This window comes from Rattus rattus, chromosome 6, assembly GCF_011064425.1.
Source record: "Rattus rattus isolate New Zealand chromosome 6, Rrattus_CSIRO_v1, whole genome shotgun sequence".
NCBI lineage: Eukaryota > Metazoa > Chordata > Mammalia > Rodentia > Muridae > Rattus > Rattus rattus.
The window spans coordinates 156,497,759-156,524,065 of NC_046159.1; the positions used below are offsets into that span (position 1 = coordinate 156,497,759).

General features: G+C 46.6%; 1 protein-coding gene across 4 annotated transcripts in view; it reads left to right on the top strand.

Annotated features, from left to right (window-relative positions):
- Dpp6 (dipeptidyl peptidase like 6) overlaps positions 1–26,307 on the top strand; it is an 877,415-nt gene that overhangs the window by 774,603 nt on the left and 76,505 nt on the right. For all 4 annotated transcript variants that reach the window (XM_032907169.1, XM_032907171.1, XM_032907168.1 and 1 more), the window contains exons 9-10: positions 4,689–4,843; positions 8,087–8,184. In XM_032907169.1, the coding sequence (XP_032763060.1) occupies positions 4,689–4,843; positions 8,087–8,184 (253 nt within the window). The remainder of the gene's footprint in view (positions 1–4,688; positions 4,844–8,086; positions 8,185–26,307) is intronic.

A 26,307-nucleotide genomic window follows, 5' to 3' on the forward strand; every position in this document is an offset into this window, starting at 1 on the left:
GTTAGAACTTCAACCTTTTGATGCTGCTCTGGGGGAACCCTATTATTTCCCTATTTAAGAAGTTTTCCCCAAATTGGCATGCATACTTCATGTATGATGCCAAGCTTGTATGACCCAGACCCAATGCCAGTGCTCACTGGATCAGCTAGCGTGTTTGTCTCCATATAGTCATGGTTTATTTTGTGTTTTTTTTAATTATTTACAGGTTAAAAACTCTATGTGTATATGATGATACTGTAGCTCGCCTAAATGAATGTAATTAGTAACTGTATGACATCATGTGTGTCCCGTGGGGAGAGCACCTCATATGTCCTCTCGGCAGTTCTCACATGACTGACACATACTGACTCAGGTCCTCCCTCTGTATGTGCTGACTCAGCCCTTTGAGCCATGTGTCCTACACCTCACCCTACCCACTCCTCCTAGCTAGGTTTCTATTGCTATGATTTAAAAAAAAAAAAAAGACCAGAGCCACTTTGGGGGGGAAAGGTTTATTTCACCTTACAGTTTCTAAGCCTTCATGACGGGAAGTCAGGGCAGGAACTTGGGACAGGAATCTGGAAGCAGGGCTGAATCACAGGCCAGGAAGGGACTCTGACTGCTGATTTGTTCCCCATAACTTGCTCAGCCTGCTTTTTTGTGCATCCCAAACCACCTTCCCAAGGATGACACCACCTACAAGGAGTTAGACCCTTCCACTTAGATCATTAATCAAGAAAATGCTCTACACACTCGCCTACAGGCGACTGATGTAGGCATTTTCTCAACTGAGGTTTCTCTTCCCAGATAAGGATCACTTAGGTCAAGTTAACCACAGTTTAAAAAAAAGATCCACTGCCTTCTGTCTGTCCGTGTCCATTACTATGCCTTTTGTGGGTCCCACATGTGAGTGAGATCATATATAGTTTCCTGTGTCCAACTTGTTACCTCAGCCTGAGATGCCCCAGGTTCATTCTTATCACAGTCACAATTCCTTTCTTCCTCTGCCAGCGATCGGACCCAGAATAAGCACCACAGCTGCCTCTGGGTCTTCTGCAGGAACCAGGACATGGTTCTCTCCACCCTCAAGTCATCATGAGTCATAGTTCATATCTGTGCTCTCACACACAGTGTCTCACATATAGGCATACTACTGAACACTCGTCACATACAGTGGCATGAGAATGGAGGTCTCCAGGCAATGGGTATGACATTGACCTTGATCACCTGAGCCAGCTAGACAAACCCTTAAGGTAGAAATGAACAACATGGCAGACGATTTCATCAGCAACAGAGAAACCAGCCTGTGTCCTGAAGCAGCCTGCATGCATTCTCCTCCTGCATCTCAATGAGAAAGCCGTTAACGAGCCAGTCTCATCAGATGGATCAGTGTGTGTGCATGTGTGTGCTCATGTGTGCATGTGCATATCTGTGTCTTCATGTGTGTCTGTGTGTGTGCCTATGTGTGTGCATGTGTATGTGTGTGCATGCTTATGTGTATGTCTGTATATGCATGTGTCTCTCTGTGTGTGCATGTGTGTGCCTGTGTGTGCATGTGTATGTATCTATGTTTGTGTCTTCAGGTGTGTGTACCTGTGTGCATGCACATGTGTGCGCATGTCTATGTGAGAATGTCTGTTTCTTCATGTATGTCTGTGTGTGCATGTATATGTGTGTGCATGTTATGTGCGTTTATGTATATGTGTGTGCATGTGTGTCTGTGTGCATGTATATGTGTATGTGTGTATGTCTGTCTTTGTGTGTGCATCTGTATGTGTGTGCATCTGTATGTGTGTGCATGTGTCTGTGTATGCATGTATGTCTGTGTGTGCATGTGTATGTGTATTATGTGTGTGTGTGTGTGTGTGTGTGTGTGTGTACTGAAATTGCTTCCCCAAATGAGGCCTTTCTGTGTCCTCATTATTATTCTACTTGCTCAGAAAAGTGAGCTGCTTGCTTGTTCCAAGTAAAGGGCTCATGGAGTGAATTGTCTTGATGAAGTAGGAATTCTCCCCCTATCTGAAGATCTCTATTTTTGATCAATTAACCGATGCCTCATTAGGAAAGGAATGCTGTGCTGAAGAAAGTGTTTGAAGAACAGGGGCATTCATAAGATGCTAAGCTGTTAGGGTTTCATCTGACCCATATTTACCTCTTAGTTTCTTACACTGAGTTGTTTCCTTCACGAGCAACCAGAACACAGGAAAATGAAGAAAACAAAACAAAACGAACAGAAAAACCACACAATTAGAATAGTGTGCAAAGGACCCACGAGGGTAGGGGATGGTAAACTCTGCAATCCTGGGGTTGTAGAGTCTGCATTGTGGAGTGTCAGGATAGCCCCACCTCTGTGTGTATTCTTTGTGTGCAATTGCACAGGTGTGTGTGTGTGTGTGTGTGTGTGTGTGTGTGTGATGTGGAAGCCAGAGAGAGATCCTCTAGTGTTGTTCTTTAGGTGTCCCACCTTCTTTCCGAGATGAGACCCCTTATCACCAAGTAGGCTTAACTGGCCAGCTGGCCAGTGAGCCCCAGAGATCTCCAGCCCCCCAGCCCTGGGAGGATAAGTGTGTGCCACTAACCCCGACTCATCTAATTATTTTCTGGGGACAGGACCCAGGTTCCTACCTCTCGTAATCTCTCCCGAGCAATCTCTCCATCCCTAGAATATCTTTCCAGGTGCCCCAGTCTTGCTGTACAGTAACTTACATGAGCCCACTCCATCCTGACTGGACTCACTATTTGGTACACAACTGACAAATGAAAGAAACGACTGTCCCTTCCCCAGCGTACGTCTGCCGCCTATAGTTCAGCAGGAGTGTGGGGATTCGCCCTCCTGCATTCACAGTCTCTGAGCTTGAGTTCACTGCTCCCTGGCACTTGGCGATGGAATTGACACTGTGACACTATCCTCTTTGTCTGGGTATGACCTTCCTTGGCTGTGCTACTCAGGCTAAAGCAGAGTGTTTCCTACCAGGCTGAGAGCCGGTCTAGACATGCCATGTGTGCAGTGAAGATGTGGTGGGGGTGGGAGAGAAGTAGGAAGGGGAGGGTGGTCTGGTTTGCACAAAGCTGGCACCTTGTCATCCCAGAGACAGAGAAGTCACTCTGGGTTCAGCAGGAAGGGCAGAGTTGTCACCTCTCTAGGGCTTTGCTGTGACTGTGCCTGTCCCTTTATTGACTGTCTCTGCAGTGGCCAGCCACCTTTCTACTAGGTTTACCTGGGCTGGCTCTTAATGGATGTCCTGGGGCACAAACCAGCTGAGGCACCCCTGCTGTCTCCCCAGACACTGGCCCTCCTCCTTCTGCCCCAGCTCTGCCCTGCTAGGCCACCATAGATGATTGTCAACAGATCCCTTCCATTCTAGCCCTGCAGTGCATTGTGTTTAGAAGGTGGCTGCATTTTCCAGAGACCATCTGCAGGGACTCGCTCTAGGACGGGTCCTCTTTGCTTTATAGACACACAGAGAAACAGATGGTTTACGGCTGAGGCACACGTGTAGGCCTGTGGACACATCTTCCTTCCTCCTCTGTGGTAGAGGCATACATGCAGCTGGCTACACAGGTTCCCTACCTACCTGTTGTCTAAGGCTGAGCCTCCACACAGCTTCCTCTCTCCTCTGGCCTGTCTTGATGAGCATGCCCACTGTGTGAACTAGTTTTCTCTGGTGTTTTTTGTAAAGTCATATCAAGAAGACAGTCTACCTGGCTAAGGAGATAGGTCAGTCAGTAAAAATAACCTGAGTTCAATATGCACAATATACATGTTAAAAAATGCCAGGATATCTGAGCATGGTAGTACACACCTTTAGACCTGGCATTCTGGGCAGAGGCAGCTGGATCTTCCTGAGCTGGAGGCCAGCCTGGTCTACATAGAGCTCAGGACAGTCAGGGCTATATAGTGAGATGCTGTCTCAAAACAAAGTAAAACAAAAGAGCCAAGTATGCTTACTTATTCTCACACTTCCAGGGGATGGGGATAGGAAGGTCCCTGGGGTTGGCTGATCGGCTAGCCTGGCCTACTTGGTGACCTCCAGGCCAAAGAGAGGCCCTGTCTCGCAAAACAAGGTGAACAGCATCTGAAGAAGGACATGTGAGGTTCCCCTCTGGCACACACACACACACACACACACACACACACACACACACACATACACACGTACACACGTACACTAAGCTACAGCTGTATAACAGTCCAACTCAAAAGCACCCATGAGCAGAGAAAGGGCGTTGTGATATGTATCAGACATTTTCAAAGAAAAGATAGGAAATGAATGAGAGAATTAAAATCCAATGATTGTGCAGTTAAGAAGAAAATACAAAGTACTCCTTAGGTCCAGGGATCAAATCTGTGCAAAAGCCAATTTCGTACAATCAGCGTGTGTTTGGCTGAGCTTTGGTTTACTGTGTCTGGTTTCATTGTGGAAATCAGACACTTCTGAGCCCAGTGGCAGGAGCTGAGCTGCACAGCAGCTTAGAGGCAACAGCAGACACACAGATCCCGGGTCTCTGCACTCACCCCTGCAGCCCCTGCAGCCCCTGCAGCCCCTGCAGCCCCTGCAACCCCCTGCAGCCCCTGTAGCTCTCTGCAGCCCCTGCAACCCCCTGCAGCCCCTGTAACCCCCTGCAGCCCCTGTAGCTCTCTGCAGCCCCTGCAGCCCATCTCCCCAGCATCAGCTCTGCTCATCTGTCTCTAATTTGTTTTCCCACAGAGGAGATTCTGAAGAGCCACATCGCACATTGGTGGTCGCCAGATGGTACAAGGCTCGCCTATGCCACCATCAATGATTCCCGAGTTCCGCTTATGGAGCTGCCAACCTACACGGGCTCTGTCTACCCCACTGTGAAGCCCTACCACTATCCTAAGGTAGGCGAAGGGCAGGCTCAGTCAAACCCAAATCACTCATGTGCTCTTTCACCCTCTGGTTCCAAGTATTGTCAGACGCCTTTGCCAGCGGCACCATAAACGCTCGTTACATCACGTTAAAGTCCTGTCTTGGTTGAAGTGACACAAATCCAGCAGTTCTGACTCCTTACAGCATATGCAGCTTCAGGAGGTTGGAAGGACCTCCCTCTGTCCCCTGTCCCTGGGCCTTGGTGAGGCTATGCTGTCCATAGTCACTGCTGGGTCTGGGAGCTTGTGTCCCCCGATGTCCATATATTGAGAGCCCAAGATGGTAGGGCCCTTGAGAGGTAGGTGGTCAGGCCATGAGTGAGGAGCTTTAGGATTGGGGTTAAGTTATATGGAGGAGACCCCGGAGGACTCCCCCTTGCGTTCCAGCCATGTGAGGAGGCAGTGAGCAGGCTGCATGTGTGTGGCACAGGCCCTCACCAGACAGAATCATCAGAAACCCTGGTCTCGGACTCCAACTCCAAAGCTATGAGGTTGACACCTCTGCTGTTTATAAGACAACTGGTCATTGACATGTTGCTATAGTGACCAAAGTAGACGAAGACAAGCCTGAGCCCGTGGGACTGCAAGGAAGAGCACAGTAGAGGAGTAAGGGCCTGCGGACCTAACCCTGACCCTGACCCTGACCCTGACCCTGACCCTAACCCTAACCCTAACCCTAACCCTAACCCTAACCCTAACCCTAACCCTAACCCTAACCCTAACCCTAACCCTAACCCTAACCCTAACCCTAACCCTAACCGTAACCCTAACCCTAATCCTAACCCTAACCCTAACCCTAACCCTAACCCTAACCCTAACCCTGCGGACCTAACCCTAACCCTAACCCATCCCGGCATCCAAGCACACAGCAAGTCCTGGTGCAGGAACTTCCATGACCCTCACCTGGAAGGAGGCTGGCATCCAGGATTTGGATGCAGCTCCAGAGGTGCACACAGCTGGCTAACCTACCTCCCAGTGGCATCACCAGACTACTTTAAGGCTAGTGGACAGGCAGGCATGACTCTTTTACTGCTGGACCTTCGGCAGCACCGTCCTGCCTCTGCCAGAGAACGTGTGAGCTGATGTCTCCCGCTTTGGGTGAAAGCTAGCAGTGCATGCTTCCATGTCGTGAGAAGCCCTCGGGTCTGTGGAGAACAAAGGAGACAGGCAGGCTCAACATGGTTCCCAAAACCATGGGCCAGAGAAAACAAACAGTGAGTGTGGCTGTCCCAGCTGTCAAACAAAATATCAAAGACCTGGGCGACTTTGGCCACAGTTTCCTCACAGTTCTATGTCCTCACTACCATGGTGGTGTCCTTGCAGAGGCTAGCTAGCTGGAATTGGGACGGTGGTGATCCAGGCCCTGGTGAGGCAAAACTAATGTCTTCTCACAAATGCCATTTTTAAAACAGGGTCTCAAATGCCCAGGCTGGCCTGAAACTCTCTGTGTAGCTGAGGGTGACCTTGAACTTTTGACCCTCTCTCCCCCTAATGCTGGGATTATAGGCAGGCGTCGCCATGCCTAGTTTATACAGTGCTGGAGATCAATGCAGGTCTCTGTGTGCTAGGCAAGCATGCACCAACTGAGCCGCAGCCCCACACTTTGTAGTCGTTACTTCACAAGGCAGATGAGAGCTCTGGTATCATCCTCTCTTTATAATGACACTAATGCCATCCCTGGGCCCCACCCGCATGACCTCCTCTAACTCTAATCACCACCCAAAGAGCATACTCTCAAACACCACTCACAGAAGGCCAGAGCTCCAGCATATGGATTTGGGGAGTAGCCTTTGAGGAGTGTGGCCAGTGCCCGTCAAGGTCCCAGGGTGGAGGAACATGAGTTCCTGAGGCCAAAACCTTGTCTCCTTTCCTCTCTTGGGACAGTCCCAGTCATGGATTTGCCATTGACTGGGTGTCTCTGTTTTCCCCACCAGTCTCCATTGTAATACAATGTCTGCTAGCTGGACTCAGTTAACTATGGTGTATGAGACTAAGTCCACATCCACCTAGCCCCTCTCTATCCCCTAACATATACAATACACACACACACTAGCCATACATATAAACACCAATCATACACACACACACACACACACACACACACATCCTAAACAAATGTCATTGACAAACTAAACTCTAATAGACTCCTTCATTTGGTAGTACGCTCTGGGACCTGTCAGGAATTGGAAAGTGCTATCTTGCTCAGGTCCTGGGTTCCCATGTTTTAATAGAAATCCCACCAACGCTGACTGACAGTTCTGGCTACTGCCCTCTTCACTCCCACTCGCAGTCAGAGCCCTGAGACACACAGACACCAGCCTGCTCGTTACTGTGGGGCAGATTCCCTCTAACATAAATGTACAGAGGGAGTGAGGACATCAGGCTAGACCAGCCCTCACATTTCTCCCAGCCTCTTTCAGTCCAGAATTTGTTCTCAAGACTGAAAGAATTGCCCGAATTAGTCAAGTCTACAGCTCCTTATTGATGGAGCCCCACCTGAGCTGTGCCCCTGAAGATCAGCGCTCCACACCCCCTTCCCACACTCCACTCTTCATAGCGCTGTGCCTCTCCTGCCCTTCTCCACTTTCCCTCCCTTCATGTGACTGACCAAGTACCCACTGACATTGGCAGACCCAGGGAACTGAATGGGACGGGAAGGTGCCAAGACTCCTAAGAAGGGAGAGCTGGTCCAAATATCTCTTTGCCTTTTAAAAATTCCACGGTTTAGGGCTGGAGAGAGCTCAGTTGGTAAAATACTTGCCACGTCAGCATTGAGGCCTAGAGATTGAGCCCCACATAAAAAAATTCTGGGTGAGGTAGGCTATTGTTGTAATCCTAACACTGGAAATGCTGAGACAAAATTCCTGAGGCTTACTGATAAGCCAGCCCTGGTGAACTCCAGGCCAGTGGGAGATGCTGTCACAAGAAAAGAAAGTGGATGCACGACACCCAGTGTTGTCCTCCGGCCTCCGAACACATGCAAGCACACACACAATGTCACTGATGTCACATCCACACCTGCGTATACACACATACAGCCACACACAGCCACACGACCGATCTGTCCTCCACGTAAGTTATAGTCTTCAGTATCAATCCCCACGGTGCCCAGATATGAATGTTCAGGAAGAGACATCGTAAAGCCACCGTGGACTCTAGGCCGTTTGTCCCAGGCTGCTCCCTCACTGCTCTGTCCCCTCACCCCTCACTTTGCAGGCTGGCAGTGAAAACCCCAGCATCTCCCTCCACGTCATCGGCTTGAATGGACCCACCCACGACCTGGAGATGATGCCACCTGACGACCCCCGCATGAGGTTGGTGTTGCATGGCATTGCATTAGGAACAAATTCAAAAGGAAGCCATTGATGCGGCATCTCCAGAATGGACTCTCTTGTTGCAATGGCTAGATTCCCAATACTTTGTTCTTCCAGCCTTCCTTGCTGATGTGAGGCAGGTACTTTAATTCTTTACCATATGTTAGAGTGGAGAACCTACCCCGTGAGAGGGAAGGTCCTCTGGAAGAGCATGTCTGGTCAGCCTCTGTCTCAGCAGGGACACTCACACAGAAGACACCCATGGATGGCCTGGTATATGAACATCCTGGAAACATATTCAAGTGACCAGGTTCCTTTTTCAGGATTTTAGAGAACCTCTAGGTGACCACCTCCTATAATACCCTGATGGGTCCTGCTCTAAGAAGGCCAGGCCTCCTGGTGGGTGGCAACCACGTGCTTCAGAGGGTACATGGAAAATTATGTTGGTCAGTTGCTAGGAACATCAACTTTATATAGACTTTCTAGTTAAATCAGAGCAGCCAAATGGGGTCCCATCTACATGATGTGATTTGAATTTCAGCATTGCCCTTAAAGTCAAGCTATGTGGAGACTAATACCATCTAGAGTGTAGTTCTATGGCCACTGTACCTATCTGGTGAGAACAATGAGTACCCCAGGGTCCATACATCTGAGGCTGTACATGTCTGTAAATAGACCTGTGTGAGCCAAGAGCACCAATTGGAGACCTAGCAGGTACCAAATTTTGTCATCTAGCTAGCCTGCGTTTTCATGTTTCCGTCAGTTACATTATTAGAGGTTTCTGGCAGCTCCTGGGAGAGCAAGGGCTTGACCCAGCTGCTCTAGATCCTCCTGGGGAGGGTTCCCCACCACATGCTCACCCTGTGCTCTCCTCTTCCTGATACTGTCCTCCTCTATCCCCTAATGTGTAGTATTCTTTTCTCGCAGGGAGTCCCTAAGGAAGCAGTGCTCATTCGACATTAGTAGACTGAGCAACATGGTGGAACCATGTACAGGGGCCTTGGGTGCTGTGGGGCAGGGGATGAAAATAGTGATATTCAAGAGGTCCATAGCACCCCACCCCGCGGAATTCCACTCAGGGCCTTTAACCCCTTTCTTCAGTGGAACCTGAAGCTATGGTGCCCATGGGAGAAAATGGAGGCAAACTAGGCTTGGAACCTGCGCTCTATAAAAGGATAGCCTCTTCCTTTCTCTTTGTGTCCTAGACTGATCTTACCCCTTGCCAGACAGGATTAGGTACCCCCAGCTGAGACTGCATAAACCTGAACTGGGGTGACTTCCTAGGACAGGTCTCCTCACCAGGCAGACTCCTCCATGTGCACTGGCCGAGCAAGGCCAGTCAGTTTGCCTGATGTTTTTCTGCTAAAATGAAATGGCTCAGGTTATTGCTCCATATCTTTCCTGAAGATCCCTCTATTCCATCATTCCCTTCTCAGCCAATCCCTGCCGAGCCTCCTGGGGCCTGGTCCAGCCAACGTGCTGAATTAATACAGAAAGTCACCTGGAAAATTTCAGCCATCTGTTTGAGTTAATTGGGAGTCTCGTTTAGTCAATTTGGTGATGCTGTTTCCACAGGCTTGATTAACTTCAAGGACAATGAAGAATTAGCTGCAGTCAGGATGTGAAGTTTGAATGCTGGCTTTCAGGTCTTCTGCTTGCTCAGATTTCTTAAGCTAAATGCAATAACATGCTTCAAGAGCAGCACGAATCTGTGACACACAGATGCCACTCACTCCACCTACTGATTCTCCGTCACGTTGCCTTAGAGGCTTATTTATTTCTATTTTATACCTACAAAAATTTTGCCTGCATTTAAATCTATGTGCAGCACATGCACTCGGTGGCTGCAGAGACCAGAAGAGGGAGCCAGGTCCCCTGCAACTGGAGTTACAGATGGTGGTGAGCCACCATGTGGGTGCTGGGGACCGAGCTGAGGTCCTCCTCAAGATCAGCAAACACTCTCAGCCTCCGAGCCATCTCCGTAGACATTTCTCCCAGTAGACATTTTTCTAAAATGTGCTCAGAGATGTGAGAGTGCAGTCTCAGTGTGAGCACTCTGTTGGTATTTGCCTGTCATTCAACCTGGCTCTAAGAATTTAGAAGTGAGCACGAAGCCTACAGTGTAGAAAGTGAAACAGAGATCAGGCAAAGTGTCACAACCATGTAAACAACCACGAGCTTGAGAAGAATCATGAAAGTGTGAGATAAAAGATGCTATCTGCCTGAGTCATAGACTAGACCAGAATTTCTCAGCCTGGACACACATGAAATCTTAGACCTTTAGAGTCTTGTGGGGCTTCCCTGTGCATAACGGAGTCCTGCCCTGCCTTAGTCCCTTTCCACCCACCCCCAGCAATGGGTGGAAGAGGCTTCCTGATATCCACAAAGCTCTAGGCAGACAATCCCTGACATGAAACGAGGTTCCCTGCCAACAGACTGGACTCCGTTCTGTGGTCTCGACATTGTCAGCCTCTCTTGCTGGTTCTTTCCTCTGTAAAAAGGAGGAAAGTTCCCATTACAATTATATGTAGCGTAGGCATAAATTTTTTGCAACCTACTTTCAATAAGGATTCAACTTCTCCTCTAGCCCACCACCCAGCAGAGGTAGTGGAAGAGAAAAGTTATTAGGATACAGGGAAAGTGGACCTGTTAGCAATAGTTCTTTGGAAGAGACATCCATTTTCTTTCTCAGCAGATCAGTGCCATCGCAAACACCAAAAACTTAGCAGCTGGACCAGTCCTCTAAGCAGGCAGACACCATGCACGAACCAGCAGCTGTAAATCTTTTTAAAATCATTTTTCAGTCCAGACTTTATCCCTTCCCAGTCCACCCTCTGACTGTTCCACATCTCATACCTCCTCCCCTGTCCCCACAGGATGTCCCCACCCCCTGCCCACCAGGCCTTCCCACTCCCTGAGTTCTCCAGTATCTTGAGTGTTAGGCTTCTCTGACTGAGTCCAAACCCAACCGTTCTTTGCTGTTTATATGTTAGGGACCTCATATCAGCTGGTGTATACTGCCTGGTCGGTGGCTCAGTGTCTGAGAGATCTCGGGGCCCAGGTTAGTTGAGACTGCTGGTCTTCTTATAGGGTCACCCTCTTCCTCAGCTTCCAGCTTCTCTTTAATTCAACCACAGGGGTCAGCAGCTTCTGTCCATTGATTGGGTGTAAATATCTGCATCTGACTTTCATTTGCTTGTTGGATTTTTCAGAGGGCAGCCGTCATAGGCCATAGCATTGGTAATCGTGTCAGACTTGGGGCCTCCCCTTGAGCTGGATCCCAATTTGGGCCTGTTTCTGAACCTTCTTGTCCTCGGGCTCTTCTCCATTTTTCTCCCTGCAATTCTTGCAGAAAGGAACAATTCTGGGTCAGAGTTTTTGACTGTGGGATGGTAACCACATCCCTCACTTGATGTCCTGTCTTTCTGCTGAAGGTGGGCTCTACAAGTTCCCTTTCCCCACTGTAAGGCGTTTCATCTGAGGTCCCTCCCTTTGAGTCCTGAGAGTCTCTCCCCTCCCAGGTCTTTGGTAAATTCTAGAGGGTCCCCCCACCTCCTACCTTTCAAGGTTGCTTGTTTCCATTCTTTCTGCTGGCCCTCAGGACTTCAGTCCTGTTCCCTCCCCCGACCGAATACCTGATCACGTTCCCTTCTTTCCATCCCTTTCTCCTTTCCCACCCAGGTGCCTCCCTCCCTCCCCCTCCTTTGTTGGTTTCTTCTTTCTCCCTAAGTGGGATTAAGGCTTCTCAGTTGAGCCCTTCAGCTTGTTAACTTTTTTGAGTTCTTTGGACTATATCCTGAGTATTCTGTACTTTTTTTTTTTTTTTGCTAATATCCACTTATTAGTGAGCACATGCCATGCATGTCCTTTTGGGTCTGAGTTACCTCACTCAGGACGATATTTTCTAGTTCCATCCATTTGTCTGCAAAACTCATGATGTCCATGTTTTTAATAGCTGAAAAGTATTCCATTGTATATATGAACCACATTTTTTTATCCATTCTGTTGTGGGACATCTGGGTTGTTTCCAGCTTCTGGCTATCACAAATAAGGCCACTATGAACATAGTGAAACACTTGCCCTGTGGTATGGTGGGGCATCTTTGGGTATATGCTGGGTCTTCAGGTAAATCTATTTCCAATTATCTGAGGAACCTCCAGACTGATTTCCAGAGTGGTTGTACCAGTTTGCAATCCCACTAACAATGGAGGAGTGTTCCTCTTTCTCCGCATCCTCACTAACATCTGAGTTTTTGATCTTAGCCATTCTGGCTGGTGTGAGGTGGAATCTCAGGGTCATTTTGGTTTGCAGTTTCTTGATCAAGAAGGACTTTGAACATTTCTTTAGGTGCTTCTCAGCCATTCAGGATTCCTCTGTTGTGAATTCTCTCTTTAGTTCTGTATCCCACTTTTTGATTAGGTTGTTTGGTTTTTTGGAGGTTAGCTTCTGGAGTCTTTATATATTTTGGATATTAGCCCTCTATTGGATATGAGGTTAGTGAAGATTTTTTCTCAATCTGTAGGTTGATGATTTGTCCTATTGTTTATGTCCTTTGCCTTACAGAAGCTTTCCAAGTCCATGAGGTCCCATTTATCAATTCTTGATCTTAGAACCTAAACCTTTGGAGTTCTGTTTAGAAAATTTCTCCCTGTGCCAATGAATTCAAGACTCTTTCCCAATTCCTCTTCTATTAGATTGAGTGCATCTGGTTTTATGTTGAGGTCCTTGATCCACTTAGACTTGACCTCTGTACAAAGTGACAATTATGGGTCTATTTTCATTTTTCTCCATACAGACATCCAGTTAGACCAGCATCATTTATTGAAGATGCTTTCTTTTTCCCATTGTATATTTTTGGCTTCTTTGTCAAAGATCATTCCATGTCTTCAATTCTATTCTGTTGATTGATCTGTCTATTTTATCATTATTACTCTGTAGAATAGCTTGAGATCAGGGATGGTGACCCCAGAAGTTCTTTAATTGTTAAGAATTGTTTTCGCTATTCTGGGTTTTTTGCTTCTCCAGATGAATTCGAGAATTGCTTCCCTTGTCTTTGCAGAATTGTGTTGGGATTTTGGTGGGAACTGCGTTGAATCTGTAGATTGCCTTTGGTAGGATGGTCATTTTTACTATGTTAATTCTGCCAATCCATGAGCATAGGATATCTCTCTGTATTCTGGATCTTCTTTGATTTCTTTCTTGAGAGACTTGAAGTTATTGTCATAGAGATCTTTCACTTGCTTGGTTAAAGTTACCCCATGATATTTTATATTATCTGTGGCTATTGTGAAGGAAATTATTTCCCTAATTTCTTTCTCAGCTGTTTATCATTTATACAAAGGAAGGCTACTGATTTGTATGAGTTAATTTTATATCCAGCCACTTTGCTGAAGTTGTTTATCAGCTGTAGAAGTTCTCTGGTAAAATTTTTGGGGTGGCTATCATATCATCTGCAAATAGTGATACTTTTACTTTTTATTTGCCAATTTGTATCCCCTGTATCTCTTTTTGCTGTCTTCTGTTCTAGCTAGCACATCGAGTACTATATTGAATAGATATGGGGAGAGTGGGCATCCTTGTCTTGTCCCTGGGATTGCTTCAAGTATCTCTCCATTTAATTTGACATTGGTTGTTGGTTTGCAGAAAATTGCTTTTATTATGTTTAGGTATGGGCCTGACCTTTCCAACACTTTTAGTATGAAGTGGTGTTGCATTTTGTCAAATGTTTTTTCAGCATCTAAGGAGATGATTGTGTGTTTTTTTTTTCTTTGAGTTTGTTTATGTAGTGAATTACATTACTGGATTTTCATATATTGAACCAACCTTGCATTCCTGGCCCGAATCATGGTAAATGATGGTTTTAATGTGTTCTTGGATTCAGTTTGCAAGAATTTTATTGAATATTTTTGCATCAATATTCATAAGCGAAATTGGTCTGAAGTTCTCTTTTTTTGTTGCATCTTTGTGTGGTTTAGGTATCAGAGTAATTGTGGCTTCACAGAATGAATTAGGCAGTGTTCCTTCTGTTTCTAATTCATGGAATAGTTTGAGGAATATTGGTATTAAGTCTTCTTTGAAAGTCTGGTAGCACTAAAGCTGTCTAGACCTGGGGTTTTTGTTTGGGAGGTTTTTAATGACTTCTTCTATTTCCTTAGGGGATGTGGGCCTATTTAGATAGTTTACCTGCTCTTGATCTAACCTTATTATGTGGTATATATCTAGAAAATCATCCATTTAATCTAGATTTTCCAGTTTTGTTGAATATAGGCTTTTGTAGTAGGATCTGATGATTTTTTTAAAAATTTCTTCCATTTCTGTTGTTATGTCTCCCTTTTCCTTTCTGATTTTGTTAATTTGGATACTGCCTCTGTGCCCTCTGGTTAGTTTGGCTAGAGATTTATCTACCTTGTTGATTTTCCCAAATAGCCAGCTCCTGGTTTTGTTGATTCTTTATATTGTTCTCTTTGTTTCTATTTGGTTGATTTGGGCCCTGAGTTTTACTATTTCCTGCCCGTCTACTCCTCTTGGATAAGTTTGCTTCTTTTTGTTCTAGAGTTCTCAGGTGTGCTGTTAACTTGCTAGTGTAAGGTCGCTCCAGTTTCTTTACCAGGGAACTTAATGCAATGAATTTTCCTCCTAGCACTGCTTTCATTGTGTCCTATAAGTTTGGGTATGCTGTATCATCATTTTCATTGAATTCCAGGAAGTCTTTGATTTCTTTATTTCTTCCCTGACCAAGTTATCATTGAGTAGAGAGCATTGTTCAGTTTCCATGTGAATTTTCTGTTGTTTTTGTTGTTATTGAAGACCAGACTTAGGTTGTGGTGATGCAACAGGATGCATGGGATTATTTCATTCTTCTTGTATCTGTGGAGAACTGTTTTGTGACAGATTACATGGTCAAATTTGGAGAATGTACCATGAGGTGCTGAGGACAAGGTGTATTCTTTGGTTTAGGGTGAAGTGTTCTGTAGATATTTGGTTCATAACATGTATTAGTTTTATTGTCTCTCTGTTTAGTTTCTGTTTCAATGACCTGTCCATTATTGAGAATAGAGTGTTAAAATCCCCCAGACAAAATTCTGGATCCTGTTTGCATATCCAATCTGTTAGCTTATATCTTTTTATAGGTGAGTTGAGTCCATTAATATTGAGAGATCCTGTTATGTTTGTTTATATGTGGCATTATGTGCATGTGGTTCTCTCCTTTTGTCGAAAGATGATTAATATCTTGTCTTTTTCCTTATGTCGGGGTTTTCTTTCTAGAATCCTCTGTAGGGCTGGATTGGTAGATGGATACTGTTTGAATTTGGTTTTGTCCTGGAATATTTCGGTTTCACCATCTATGTTGATTGAGAGTTTTGTTGGGTATAGTATCCTGGGCTGGCATTTGTGTTTTCTTAGAGTCTGTATGACCTCTGTCCCGTCTCTTCTGACTTCTAGTGTCTCTGTTGAGGAGTCTGGTATAATTCTGATAGGTCTGCCTTTATACATTACTTGGCCCTTTCCCTTGCAGCTTTTAATATTCTTTCTCTGTTCTGTGCATTTAGTGTTTTGATTATGTGACAAGAGGATTTTCTTTTCTGGTCCAATTTATTTGGTGTTCTATAGGCTTCTTGTACATGTATAGCCATCTCTTCCTTTAGGTTGGGGAAGTTTTCTTTTATCATTTTGTTGACGACATTTTCAGGTCCTTTGAGCTGGGAATCTTTGCGCTCCTCTATTCCTATTATTCTTAGATTTGATCTTTTCATTATGTCCTGGATTTCCTGGATGTTTTAGGTTAGGAGTTTTTTTGTTTTGAATTTTCTTCGACAGTTGTGTTAATCTCTTCTAAGGTATCTTCTACACCTGAGATTCTCTCTTGGTGTAGTTCAATCTTAAAGAAACTGCAAATCTAGCCAACCAGCCTGAGGAGAGACTGCAAGTTGCCCCAGAAACCTCATGAGCCGTTCTTGGGCAAGTTTATTCCAATGACAGCATTAGCACAAATTGAGCTCAACAATACTATGTAAAGCAAACCAACGCATGCACCAATTAAGCACCAATGCATGTGTGTCATTAGAGAGGAATAGTGAAGCAGAGCAAACCAAACCAGTGGTCAGTGCTTGTCTCACACTGTTTGTGGGATCACATTTATGCTCCTTCATATCACACATCTTTCACGTCTGCTGTGTGCTCCATAAAAAAAAATCATTTGGCATAAATGACTTTCCAAAGAAACCAGAAGTTTCTACTTCAGTGTAGTCTTCTGGGTATCTGTCAAACTCTAGTTGGTGGTGCAGAGACCACAGGTCTGGCCCATACAGCCATCATTCTACTGACTGGGAGTATTGCCTGCAGGCCACAGCTCTCCCCTCAAGAATACCCCACTTACCAATAAAGTTCATGTTTATATTGGTAACTGGCTACTTAGCATCACCACTGGGCATTGTCAATTAAGCGGTCAAATTATGAGTCTCAGATGAAACAGGGACTTGAGGTTAAAACTTTATTTAACTCTTAAGTTAACAAAGGACAGAAGCATGTGTCCAGACGGGTCCAGATGCTATTAGAGAAGCTGCATATCTAGATAATTTGGCAGACATGTGGCATGGAACTTGCTGGGTTCCTGCAGCTCCAGCAGGCAGATCCCAGAAGAGTCTTCTGCAGCAGCAGGGTTAGAAGTTGCCCAGTCAGTCAGAAGCAGTCAACACAAGAAGGGCCACTTCTCTGAATTGTACAGGATCTCATTCACCCTTGCAGGAAGGCTGGATGAAAGTCACCTGACACTTCTAATTGGCATCAGAAACTGAGCAGACTTCAGCAAGCTGGAATGCCTGATCCCCTTCCTGCACTCAGACCTTAAAGCTTCCCCATCCCAGCCTGGGCTATTCCACCTATTCCTTGAACAGCTGGCTCATGTCCTTGACTATAGCACACCAGCATCGCCTCCATGGCCTGTCACCTCCATGGCCTGTTACTCTCCTGCCTTCCCTATCCAGTGAGTCTCCAAACTGAAGCCCCTGCTTAGAGCCTCTGTGGTTCCCTCCTCACAGAGGAGAACAGCTTCTATAACAGCTGAAGCGCTCGTCCCTCAAACCTTCTACCTCACTGATCATTCCAGCATGCCCCAACATTCCTCACTAGAACCCCTTAGCCCCAGAAAGCCCTTCCTGAGAGCCTGGGGTTACCTGATGTCCCTTTTAGAACCAGAAGGGCCACCGGCTTTTCTTTATTGACTTGTTACAGTTTCTGATTCCACCTGCAATTGGAGTGGGTGAGGCAGGGACACACACACACACACACACACACACACACACACACACACAAGTCTGTACTACCATTCTGTAACAGGGAATCGTGTGTTTTTTCAGTTCAGGATACATTTGCTGAATGAGTAAGTTACTTTAAATATTAGAACCAACGTTATGATTTCTATAGAATTTTGAGGATAGATTTCTTCATTTGTCCTTCCTGAGGATGGAGACTAACATTAGACACTGGCAATAGCCTCCATTGAGGAAAGTGAAATGAGGGAGCTGGAGAGCTGGCTCAGTGGTTAAGAGTGCTTACTACTCTCCCAGAGGATGAAGAGTTTGGTTCCAAGCACATCTGTTGGGCAGCTCACAGCTGCCCGTGACTCCAGTTCCAGGGGACTCTGTCACCTTCTGGTCTCCATAGACAGCCCTGCACATGTGGGAAACACATACAGAGACAAAAATAAAGAGGAAAAAGTAATACTTTAAATTTAGAGAGTGAAATGAGACCCTTGCCTCATGTAAGGTGTAAAAGGAACTTTTCCAAATGCCTCAAGGAATAGTAAGCTGGGCCTGTGGATAAAGACACTTGCAGCCAAGCCTGATCCAAAACCAACTTGCAAACACTGTCTTCTGACCTCCACATATGCTCTGTGGCACTCATGCACACACATAGAATTTTAAGAAATTTTAATGCCCTTGAAAATGTAGGAAGAAGTAGCCAAGAATCTTGGAAGTGCAGGACCTAAGTCAGCAGGCAGGGCCTACAGTAATCAGGAGGACCTACAGTCAGCAGGCAGGCCTATAGTCAGCAGGAGGACCTACAGTCAGAAGGAGGACCTACAGTCATCACTAGGACCTACAGTCAGCAGGAGGGCCTACAGTCATCACTAGGACCTACAGTCAGCAGGCAGGCCTATAGTCATCACTAGGACCTATAGTCAGCAGGCAGGGCCTATAGTCATCAGGAGGACCTATAGTCAGCAGGCAGGCCTATAGTCAGCACTAGGACCTACAGTCAGCAGCCAGGCCTACAGTCAGCAGGAGGACTTACAGTCATCACTAGGACCTACAGTCAGCAGCCAGGCCTACAGTCATCAGGCAAACCTACAGTCAGCAGGAGGACCTACAGTCAGCAGGCAGGCCTATAGTCATCACTAGGACCTATAGTCATCAGGCAGGCCTACAGTCATCAGGAGGACCTACAATCAGCAGGCAGGCCTACAGTCAGCAGGAGGACCTATAGTCAGCAGCCAGGCCTATAGTCATCACTAGGACCTACAGTCAGCAGGCAGGTCTACAGTCATCAGGAGGACCTATAGTCAGCAGGCAGGTCTACAGTCATCAGGAGGACCTACAGTCAGCAGGCAGGCCTACAGTCATCAGGAGGACCTACAGTCAGCAGGCAGGCCTACAGTCAGCAGGAGGACCTACAGTCAGCAGGCAGGCCTACAGTCAGCAGGAGGACCTACAGTCAGGCCAGTCATCACGAGGACCTACAGTCAGCAGGCGGGCCTACAGTCATCACTAGGACCTACAGTCAGCAGGCAGGCCTACAGTCATCACTAGGACCTACAGTCAGCAGGCAGGTCTACAGTCATCACTAGGACCTACAGTCAGCAGCCAGGCCTACAGTCATCAGGCAAACCTACAGTCAGCAGGAGGACCTACAATCATCAGGCAGGCCTACAGTCAGCAGCAGGAGGACCTACAGTCAGCAGGCAGGCCTACAGTCACAGGACCTACAATCATCAGGCAGGCCTACAGTCAGCAGGAGGACCTACAGTCATCAGGCAGGCCTACAGTCATCAGGAGGACCTACAATCAGCAGGCAGGCCTACAGTCAGCAGGAGGACCTACAGTCAGCAGGCATGCCTACAGTCAGCAAGAGGACCTACAATCAGCAGGCAGGCCTACAGTCAGCAGCCAGGCCTATAGTCAGCAGGCAGGCCTATAGTCAGCAGGCATGCATAGGACAAAGAAAGACACCAGACATTATGTCGGTTTCCCTGACATATGGCTGTTCTTTTCTCTCCCCAGCCTGTCCTCCTTTCTATTATATTATACTGGCTCTGTAAATCCTTCCACATGGCTCCCAGACCTTCATTCTTTCTATGTGCCATGAGCTGTGTTAGACACTAGAGCAATGAAGATCTCCATGGGAGTGCACAGTCCCCAAAAGCTGTAACAGCTTCCTGCTGTGGGCTGTAAAGAGGTGGGGCAGGAGCCAAGTGCAGAGTGAGAGTGAGAGTATCCAGTGGGAGTGTTGGGAGCACTTCACAAACATATCAGGAACCTGCCAACATCAGAAGCATCTTGGGAAACGTGTTAAGGAGCACCGAGAATAGCCCTGTGGTGCACATATTTCATACAAGCACTCCATACACCTAAAAATAAATAATATATCTTTTTTAATTATGATTTTTTAAATATGGGTATACATTTGGGTCTGGATATAGATTGAAATCGTACTACTTATAGAGACAGGGATGTATTGTAGTAACAAGTGTAGCTGTAGATGCCTGTCCTCTCCCTATTTTTCCCCAGAGCCATGTAGAAATTGTAAATGCCTATGAGTGTGAATGTTGCATCCAGACAACTTACTGGACACCCAGATTGTACACAGGGAGTTGGTGAGCACCTGTTTCCTGGGCAGCTGACACTGTCAAGCCTTCTCTACCACCAGTTCCTCCTCTACACGAAGTACCCATGGCACAGCCTATGCCAACACATGTGTGAAACTCAACCTTTCTCCTTTCTGGTTTAGACACAGTGCCACACTGTAGTGTAGTAGCCACAGTCCTGGCTACTCGGGATAGGAAGCTTCTGGGTGATGGGAGTGGCATTATTCTAGGTGGGGAGTGGGAAACCCTTGTCCTTTGTGCAAGAGATGTCACAGAGTCACTACCAACAACTGGATTAGGCACCTTCACTAGCTAAAATGTCTAGCTCATGGAAGTTGGAAATTGGAGTCTCAGAAGTCTGATTAGATGCATTTCCAGGGGGAAGGCTTGGGAGAAACAAGGACAATCTGTTGCTCAGGGCTGTAACTCAGGTGTCAGGGGCACGTGGGGCATTCTGAGGATGTTGTCAGGAGACAGTAGTGAGTGATGAGCTCTTTGGCAGGCCTGCAAATAGAGTAGCCATCAGCACAAAGCAGCACTGACATCTGAGTATGTCAGCAGCGTTCTGGACAAGGTTTCTCCAGACTGTGTAACAAGACTGGCGAGTCTGTTGACAGTAAACGCAAAGGCCTTAAGTGACAGCTAGTCTTCTCCCCTGAGCCACAGCTAGAAAACCAGGACACTGGTTTGAGGGCATCTGTAGAGAGCAGGACTTGACAGACTTTGGCCTGCAGTGTGTTTTCAGGCGTGCCTGTGTGCACTGAGGCGCGGGATGGTCAGAGTTTTGTCTCTGTATCCCTACCACCTTCCCATCTTAAAGGTCCTGGTGTTTCTCCCGCTTCTAAAGATTCCTCACTTCCTCACATTTCCTCCTATGACTCACAGAGACCAAAAACAAGAAGAGGGCAGGTGACTGCTAAAGGGACCCCTGGTCCTTCACAGGACTAGGCCTGGGTCTCTAAAGCCAGAATCCACTGCCACCTGAACTCCTCCCTGGCCCTCAGCTTCCTTTGGAAGCAGAAGTTCCTCCTCTCCAGCCCCTCCTCAGATTCTCACAGTCAGGAGATATAGTCAAAGTGCTTACTGTAGGCCTGATACTCAGGGGCCATCAGCAGATTTGTTCAAGGATTTACTGTCATCAGGTCTCTTCCTGTGTCTCCAGGAAAGTGGCTACAGAGCTTTGTCTTTTAAACTGAGAATCAAGGGCCCCACTGACTCTTCCATTCCCTTGAATTCTCTGTTCTTGCTGTAATGAATCCTGTCAGAGAGCTACCCAACGCATCTATGTCCTCTGTGCGTGGTGGAAAGAGAATCCTAGGAATCCACGGCTTTAGAAGACGGTCGTAATCTGAGGGGTAAAGTCCCCATAGGCTTGGAGATCTGCTCTCAGTGCACAGTCACCCTGGAGTCCTCAGACCAAGGAGACCCGATAGTTATGACCATCTCATAGAAAAGCAACTCAGGGAGTCAGAGCTGACTCTGTGGTTAAGAGAACTTGCTTCTCTTCTGGAGGATCCAAGTTCGGTTCCCAACACCCACATGACAACTCAGAGTCCTCTATAATTCCAGTCCCAGAGGATCTGGGTTTCTCTTCCGGCCTCCATGGCCACTATCTGCACATGGTGCACAGACATGCATGCAGGCAAAACACCTATATACATAAAATAAAGACATTTTAAACAGGAGAAAGAATCTTATAAAGAGAGAATTCTGCAGTCTTGGGGGTCAGTGAGCAAATTACATCAGAAACAAGAAAGATTTCTTCTGTGGGACAAGGGCCTACAGAGACCATAGCATCATAAAGAAGTTGGGTGGTCAAGGGAAGTGAGTTATAGACTTTAAGGTCTGCAAGTGCTCAGTCACTAAGGTGGGCAGGCCCTGCTTTTCCGTGCATGCTCGGGCTATGATAAGGGTCTTATAGAGGGTCTTGATAGAGTTCGATATGGAGGAGCAGGCACTGTGAACTCTGAGTCAGCCACAGAGGAACACTAACTTAAGATCAGACGTGGAATGTATGCATTCAGTGGAAGGACCCCAGGAGGTCAGAGTGAGTGACTTCCCAGTGGCCAGAATAGAAATAGACAGGGTGGTATCAAGATGGAGCTGAGCAGAAGATCTGGGGACATTGCCAGCATGGAGGAAACTGAACGAGGTGAGAAAAGCCAGGTACCAGACCTTCCCCTACCGTCCTCACAGAGGGAGGGTGGGAAAGGGACATCAGTGGCCTTGACACCAAGCAGGTGTCTATAGGATATTCACATAGCCCAGCATGACCAAGATAGTCTAGATGTTTCCTTGGCAACAAGATGGTGTTATGAAGCTGGTGCCAGACTGAGCATGAGTGATGTCCTCTCTGGGAGTCACAGTGATCACTTCTTCCACCTATACCTCAGAAGTCACGCTCTGCGTTCCTCATCTGTGAAAGAAGGGAGCTGAGTCCTTGAGACTCTTGATTACACAGGGCTCAGGAATTCGCCTGAGATGTTAAAGACTCTACCCTCAAGGACTAACCTTTTCTTTGGTAAGGCATTGTGTTACAAAGGACAGTTATGATCACACATTTCTTTCTCCCTCTGTCTATCCATGCCTGTGCTCCAGCAGAGAAAAAGCAACCCTCAAATGAACCTGATTCCACATTATTACAAGACGGATGCTTGCAAATATGTGATCTGGACTAGTAGACCCTAGGAAGTTATAGTGCCAGTGACCTAGAACATTGGTATTGTTATCATAGTACTGAGGATTCAGGTGTGGTGTGTTCTAACTGGATCACAAGGGCAGAGAGAAAGCCAGAAGGAACAAGCCACCAACTGGCTGGGACCTAGGTTTGATAGAGGACTCTGAGGAGAGAGCCACAGAAATAAATATCACCCTCCTTTCTCCCTTCCCTTTAACCTATTGAAAGTGCCCCTATAGGGCAATCAGAAGTCACCCCACCCTCCGCCCCATGCTATCTGTCTTGGTTACATTAGCATTTAATTGGCGGCTTGCTTACAGTTTCAGAGTTAGTCTGTGATCACCATGGTGGGATATGTGACAGCAGGCAAGCAGGCATGGCTCTGGTGCAGTAGCTGAGAGCCCACACCTGATGCATAAGATGCAAGCAGAGAAAGAACGTGACTGCTTGACATGGCCTTTTGTAGGGGAATGTCAGGGTGGGGAGGTGGGAAGGGGGGTGGCTAGGGAGGGGGTTATAGAAGAAGGGGAGTGGGATGGGATAGGGGGCTTATGGACGGGAAACCAGAAAGGGAATAACATTGGAAATGTAAATAAAAAATATCCAAGAAAAAATAAAATAAAATCTCAAAGCCTGCCCTCCGTGATACACCTCCTCCAACAAGGCCAACCCTCCTAATACTTTCTAAATACTCTAACTACTAAAACCAAACATTCAAATATATAAGCATGGGGTGAAGGGGTCTTATTCAAAGCACCATACCATCCATACAGGTGAGCTCCCCACCCCAACACAGAGCAGAAAGACAGAAAACACCCAACATGCCCTCATATGACACCAGTGAATAGCCTAGGAAATGCTTAATACATATTGATAGATAGTGGATTAATATAAAGCCTGTGTGGCTAGATGTGTGATGGATAGATAAATATATAGATGGTAGATAGGCTGGGGGAAGGGTGTGCAGATCCATGGATTAGCTTAGATTGCTGAATGGTAGAAGATAGATGGATGGATTAGGTTGGATTGGATTGGATTGGATTGGATTGGATTGGATTGGATTGGATTGGATTGGATTGGATTGGATCAGATGGATTGGATGGATTAAGATTGTATGGTTGGAATAAATGGGTGTGTGGTGGAAGTGTGGGTGGATGCAAGGATGGATGGATGGATAGACAGACAGACAGACAGACAGACAGACAGACAGACAGACAGACAGACAGATAGATAGATAGATAGATAGATAGATAGATAGATAGATAGATAGATAGATAGATAGATAGATAGAGTTGTGGAGAATAGAATAGATGAGTGTGTAGGTGGGATGGATGGATGGATGGATGGATGGATGGATGGATGGATGGATGGATGGATGGACATTGTGATAAACAGAAAGGCTTTGACTACACTAAACTAGCATACATAGAGGGTTGCTATAAAAATGGCTGCCATTCCTCCTCAATGGATGCCTTCACTGCTGCATCATTAACTGTTGGATACAGAGCCCACAACTGCCAAGGCATGCTCTCTGTGACACCCACTCTTCACATACCCTCACAGCTGGCCCTGCTGCATATCCAGCTCCTCTGATAGAAAAACAGTGGAGAAGCTTCATTCTTGGTCCTCGGTGATAGACTATGGCGAGACATTGAACTGCCATCTTCGATGACAGAGAAACTGTGTCGAGGCACTGAATAGCCATCTGCCTGAATGCACCACATCTCTGTTTTCTGCAACTCACTTCAAGGATGCCCTTGTGAACGTTGAGAGTGGATTTCCATGTCTCTGCTTCATCGATGAAGCACAGTTAGTTGCATGATGATTCTGAGGAAGACCCAGGCAGGACTGTGAACTCCTCTGCAGGCAACGTTGTGCTCAAAGCTGCCCTCTACCAAAGCATATCTCTTTAAAAACAAATTCCTTGCCAGGCTGTGATGGTGCACACCTTAAATCTCAGCACCTCGGAGGCAGAGGCAGGTGGATATCTATGAGTTTGAGGCAGTCTGGTCTACAAACCTAGTTCCAGGACAGCCAAGGCTATACAGAGAAATCCTGTCTCAAAAAAATTAAATTAAAATTTTCTCTCACAGTATGTTCTGTCCCAGCTTGATGCATGGAACATCTTCATTGCTTTAAGATGCTGGAGTTAAGTGTCAGCTCTTTGTGTCATAAGATCAATAGACTTTGTTCCCTTTCCCCTTTACTGCCACAGGCTGTCAGAGTCTGTGCCAGAACCAGAAATACCAAAACGTGACATGGCACATTAATCCCTATAAGAGAGACAATGTCCATTCATATTTTATGACAAACAAGTGGGCTAATCAAAAATTCATCCCCTGCTCACCAGCAAGCACACCCTTGCTCTGATCTGAAGGCATCAACTCCTTAACCAAAGTACAGGTGCCCCTCCCACACGCTCACAGTCAGAGCCCGCTCCCCTCTGGAGCTGGACTCAAAAGCCTGCTCATCCAGCCTCATCCAGCCTGTCAGCCAGTGCCTGCCCACGAGTGCCTGCATTTTTTAAGGAGACCCTGGTTTGCCTTTGTACTGTGTGAGTGACTCTGAAAGGATGCTATCCTTTAGGATAGGAAGACCATCAGAAACCTTTCCAACTCGGGCCCAGTGGAACGATTCCTGCAAAGGAAGGTGGTAAAGCTGGAGCTGCTCCATCATCGATGAAGCAGAGACATGGAAATCCACTCTCAGCGTTCACAAGGGCATCCTTGAAGTGGACCTTGAGGAGCACTCAGGGCTGAGGAGATGGCTCTGCAGGGAACAGCACTTCCCTTCCTGAGAACCCAAGTTCCATTCCAGTCCCCCGTGTGGCAGCTCACAGCCATTTGTACCTCCAGTTCCAGGGGAAATGATGCTCTCTCCTAGTCTCTGCAGGCACCAGGCAAAACACATAAAATAAAATAAAAGTGTGCTTTTCAGCCACTCAAAGGACTCTGAAAATTTACCTGAAGAAGATGGAGATTTCAAATAATGTTGATAACAAGTTCAACAAATCTGTTTGTGTCAAAAGAATAAGAAACATTCCATGTTATATCCAGGTACATTTGTCCAGAAAATTTAATGAGATAGGGATTCACCAAACAAACTCTAACTTATGTGCCTGCTACTATACTCAAACAGCCAAAATGGATGAAAACTGCTGAGAGTCAAAATAAAGTCATACAACTGACAAGAGAGAGGAGGAGGAGGGATGGGGAGGAGGGGAGAGAGGGGGAGGGGAGAGGGAGGAGGAGGGGGAGGAGGGAGAGAGAGAGAGGATCAGCAGCATTGCTCATAGCTTCCTGTTAATACGTTTGTTTTTAAATGTGGTATCGATGTCACATAAGCACGACTCTCACGTGGCTCGCTGCCTTGCAGCCACCCCACAGTGCTCCTTTCCGTGCCAGGTCCACCCCCCGCATGCTCAGAAGGGTTATACTTCCCGTCTTGCTTTGTCCTCTCCCTGAACCGCTTCCCAATGGCTTTTCCTTCTACAGCCCTGCATCAGTCTAGCAAAGCATTTGCTCATTCAAAGGACACTGATTAGGGGCAGGTCTGGAAATTGAGAAACCAATGGATGGAAATT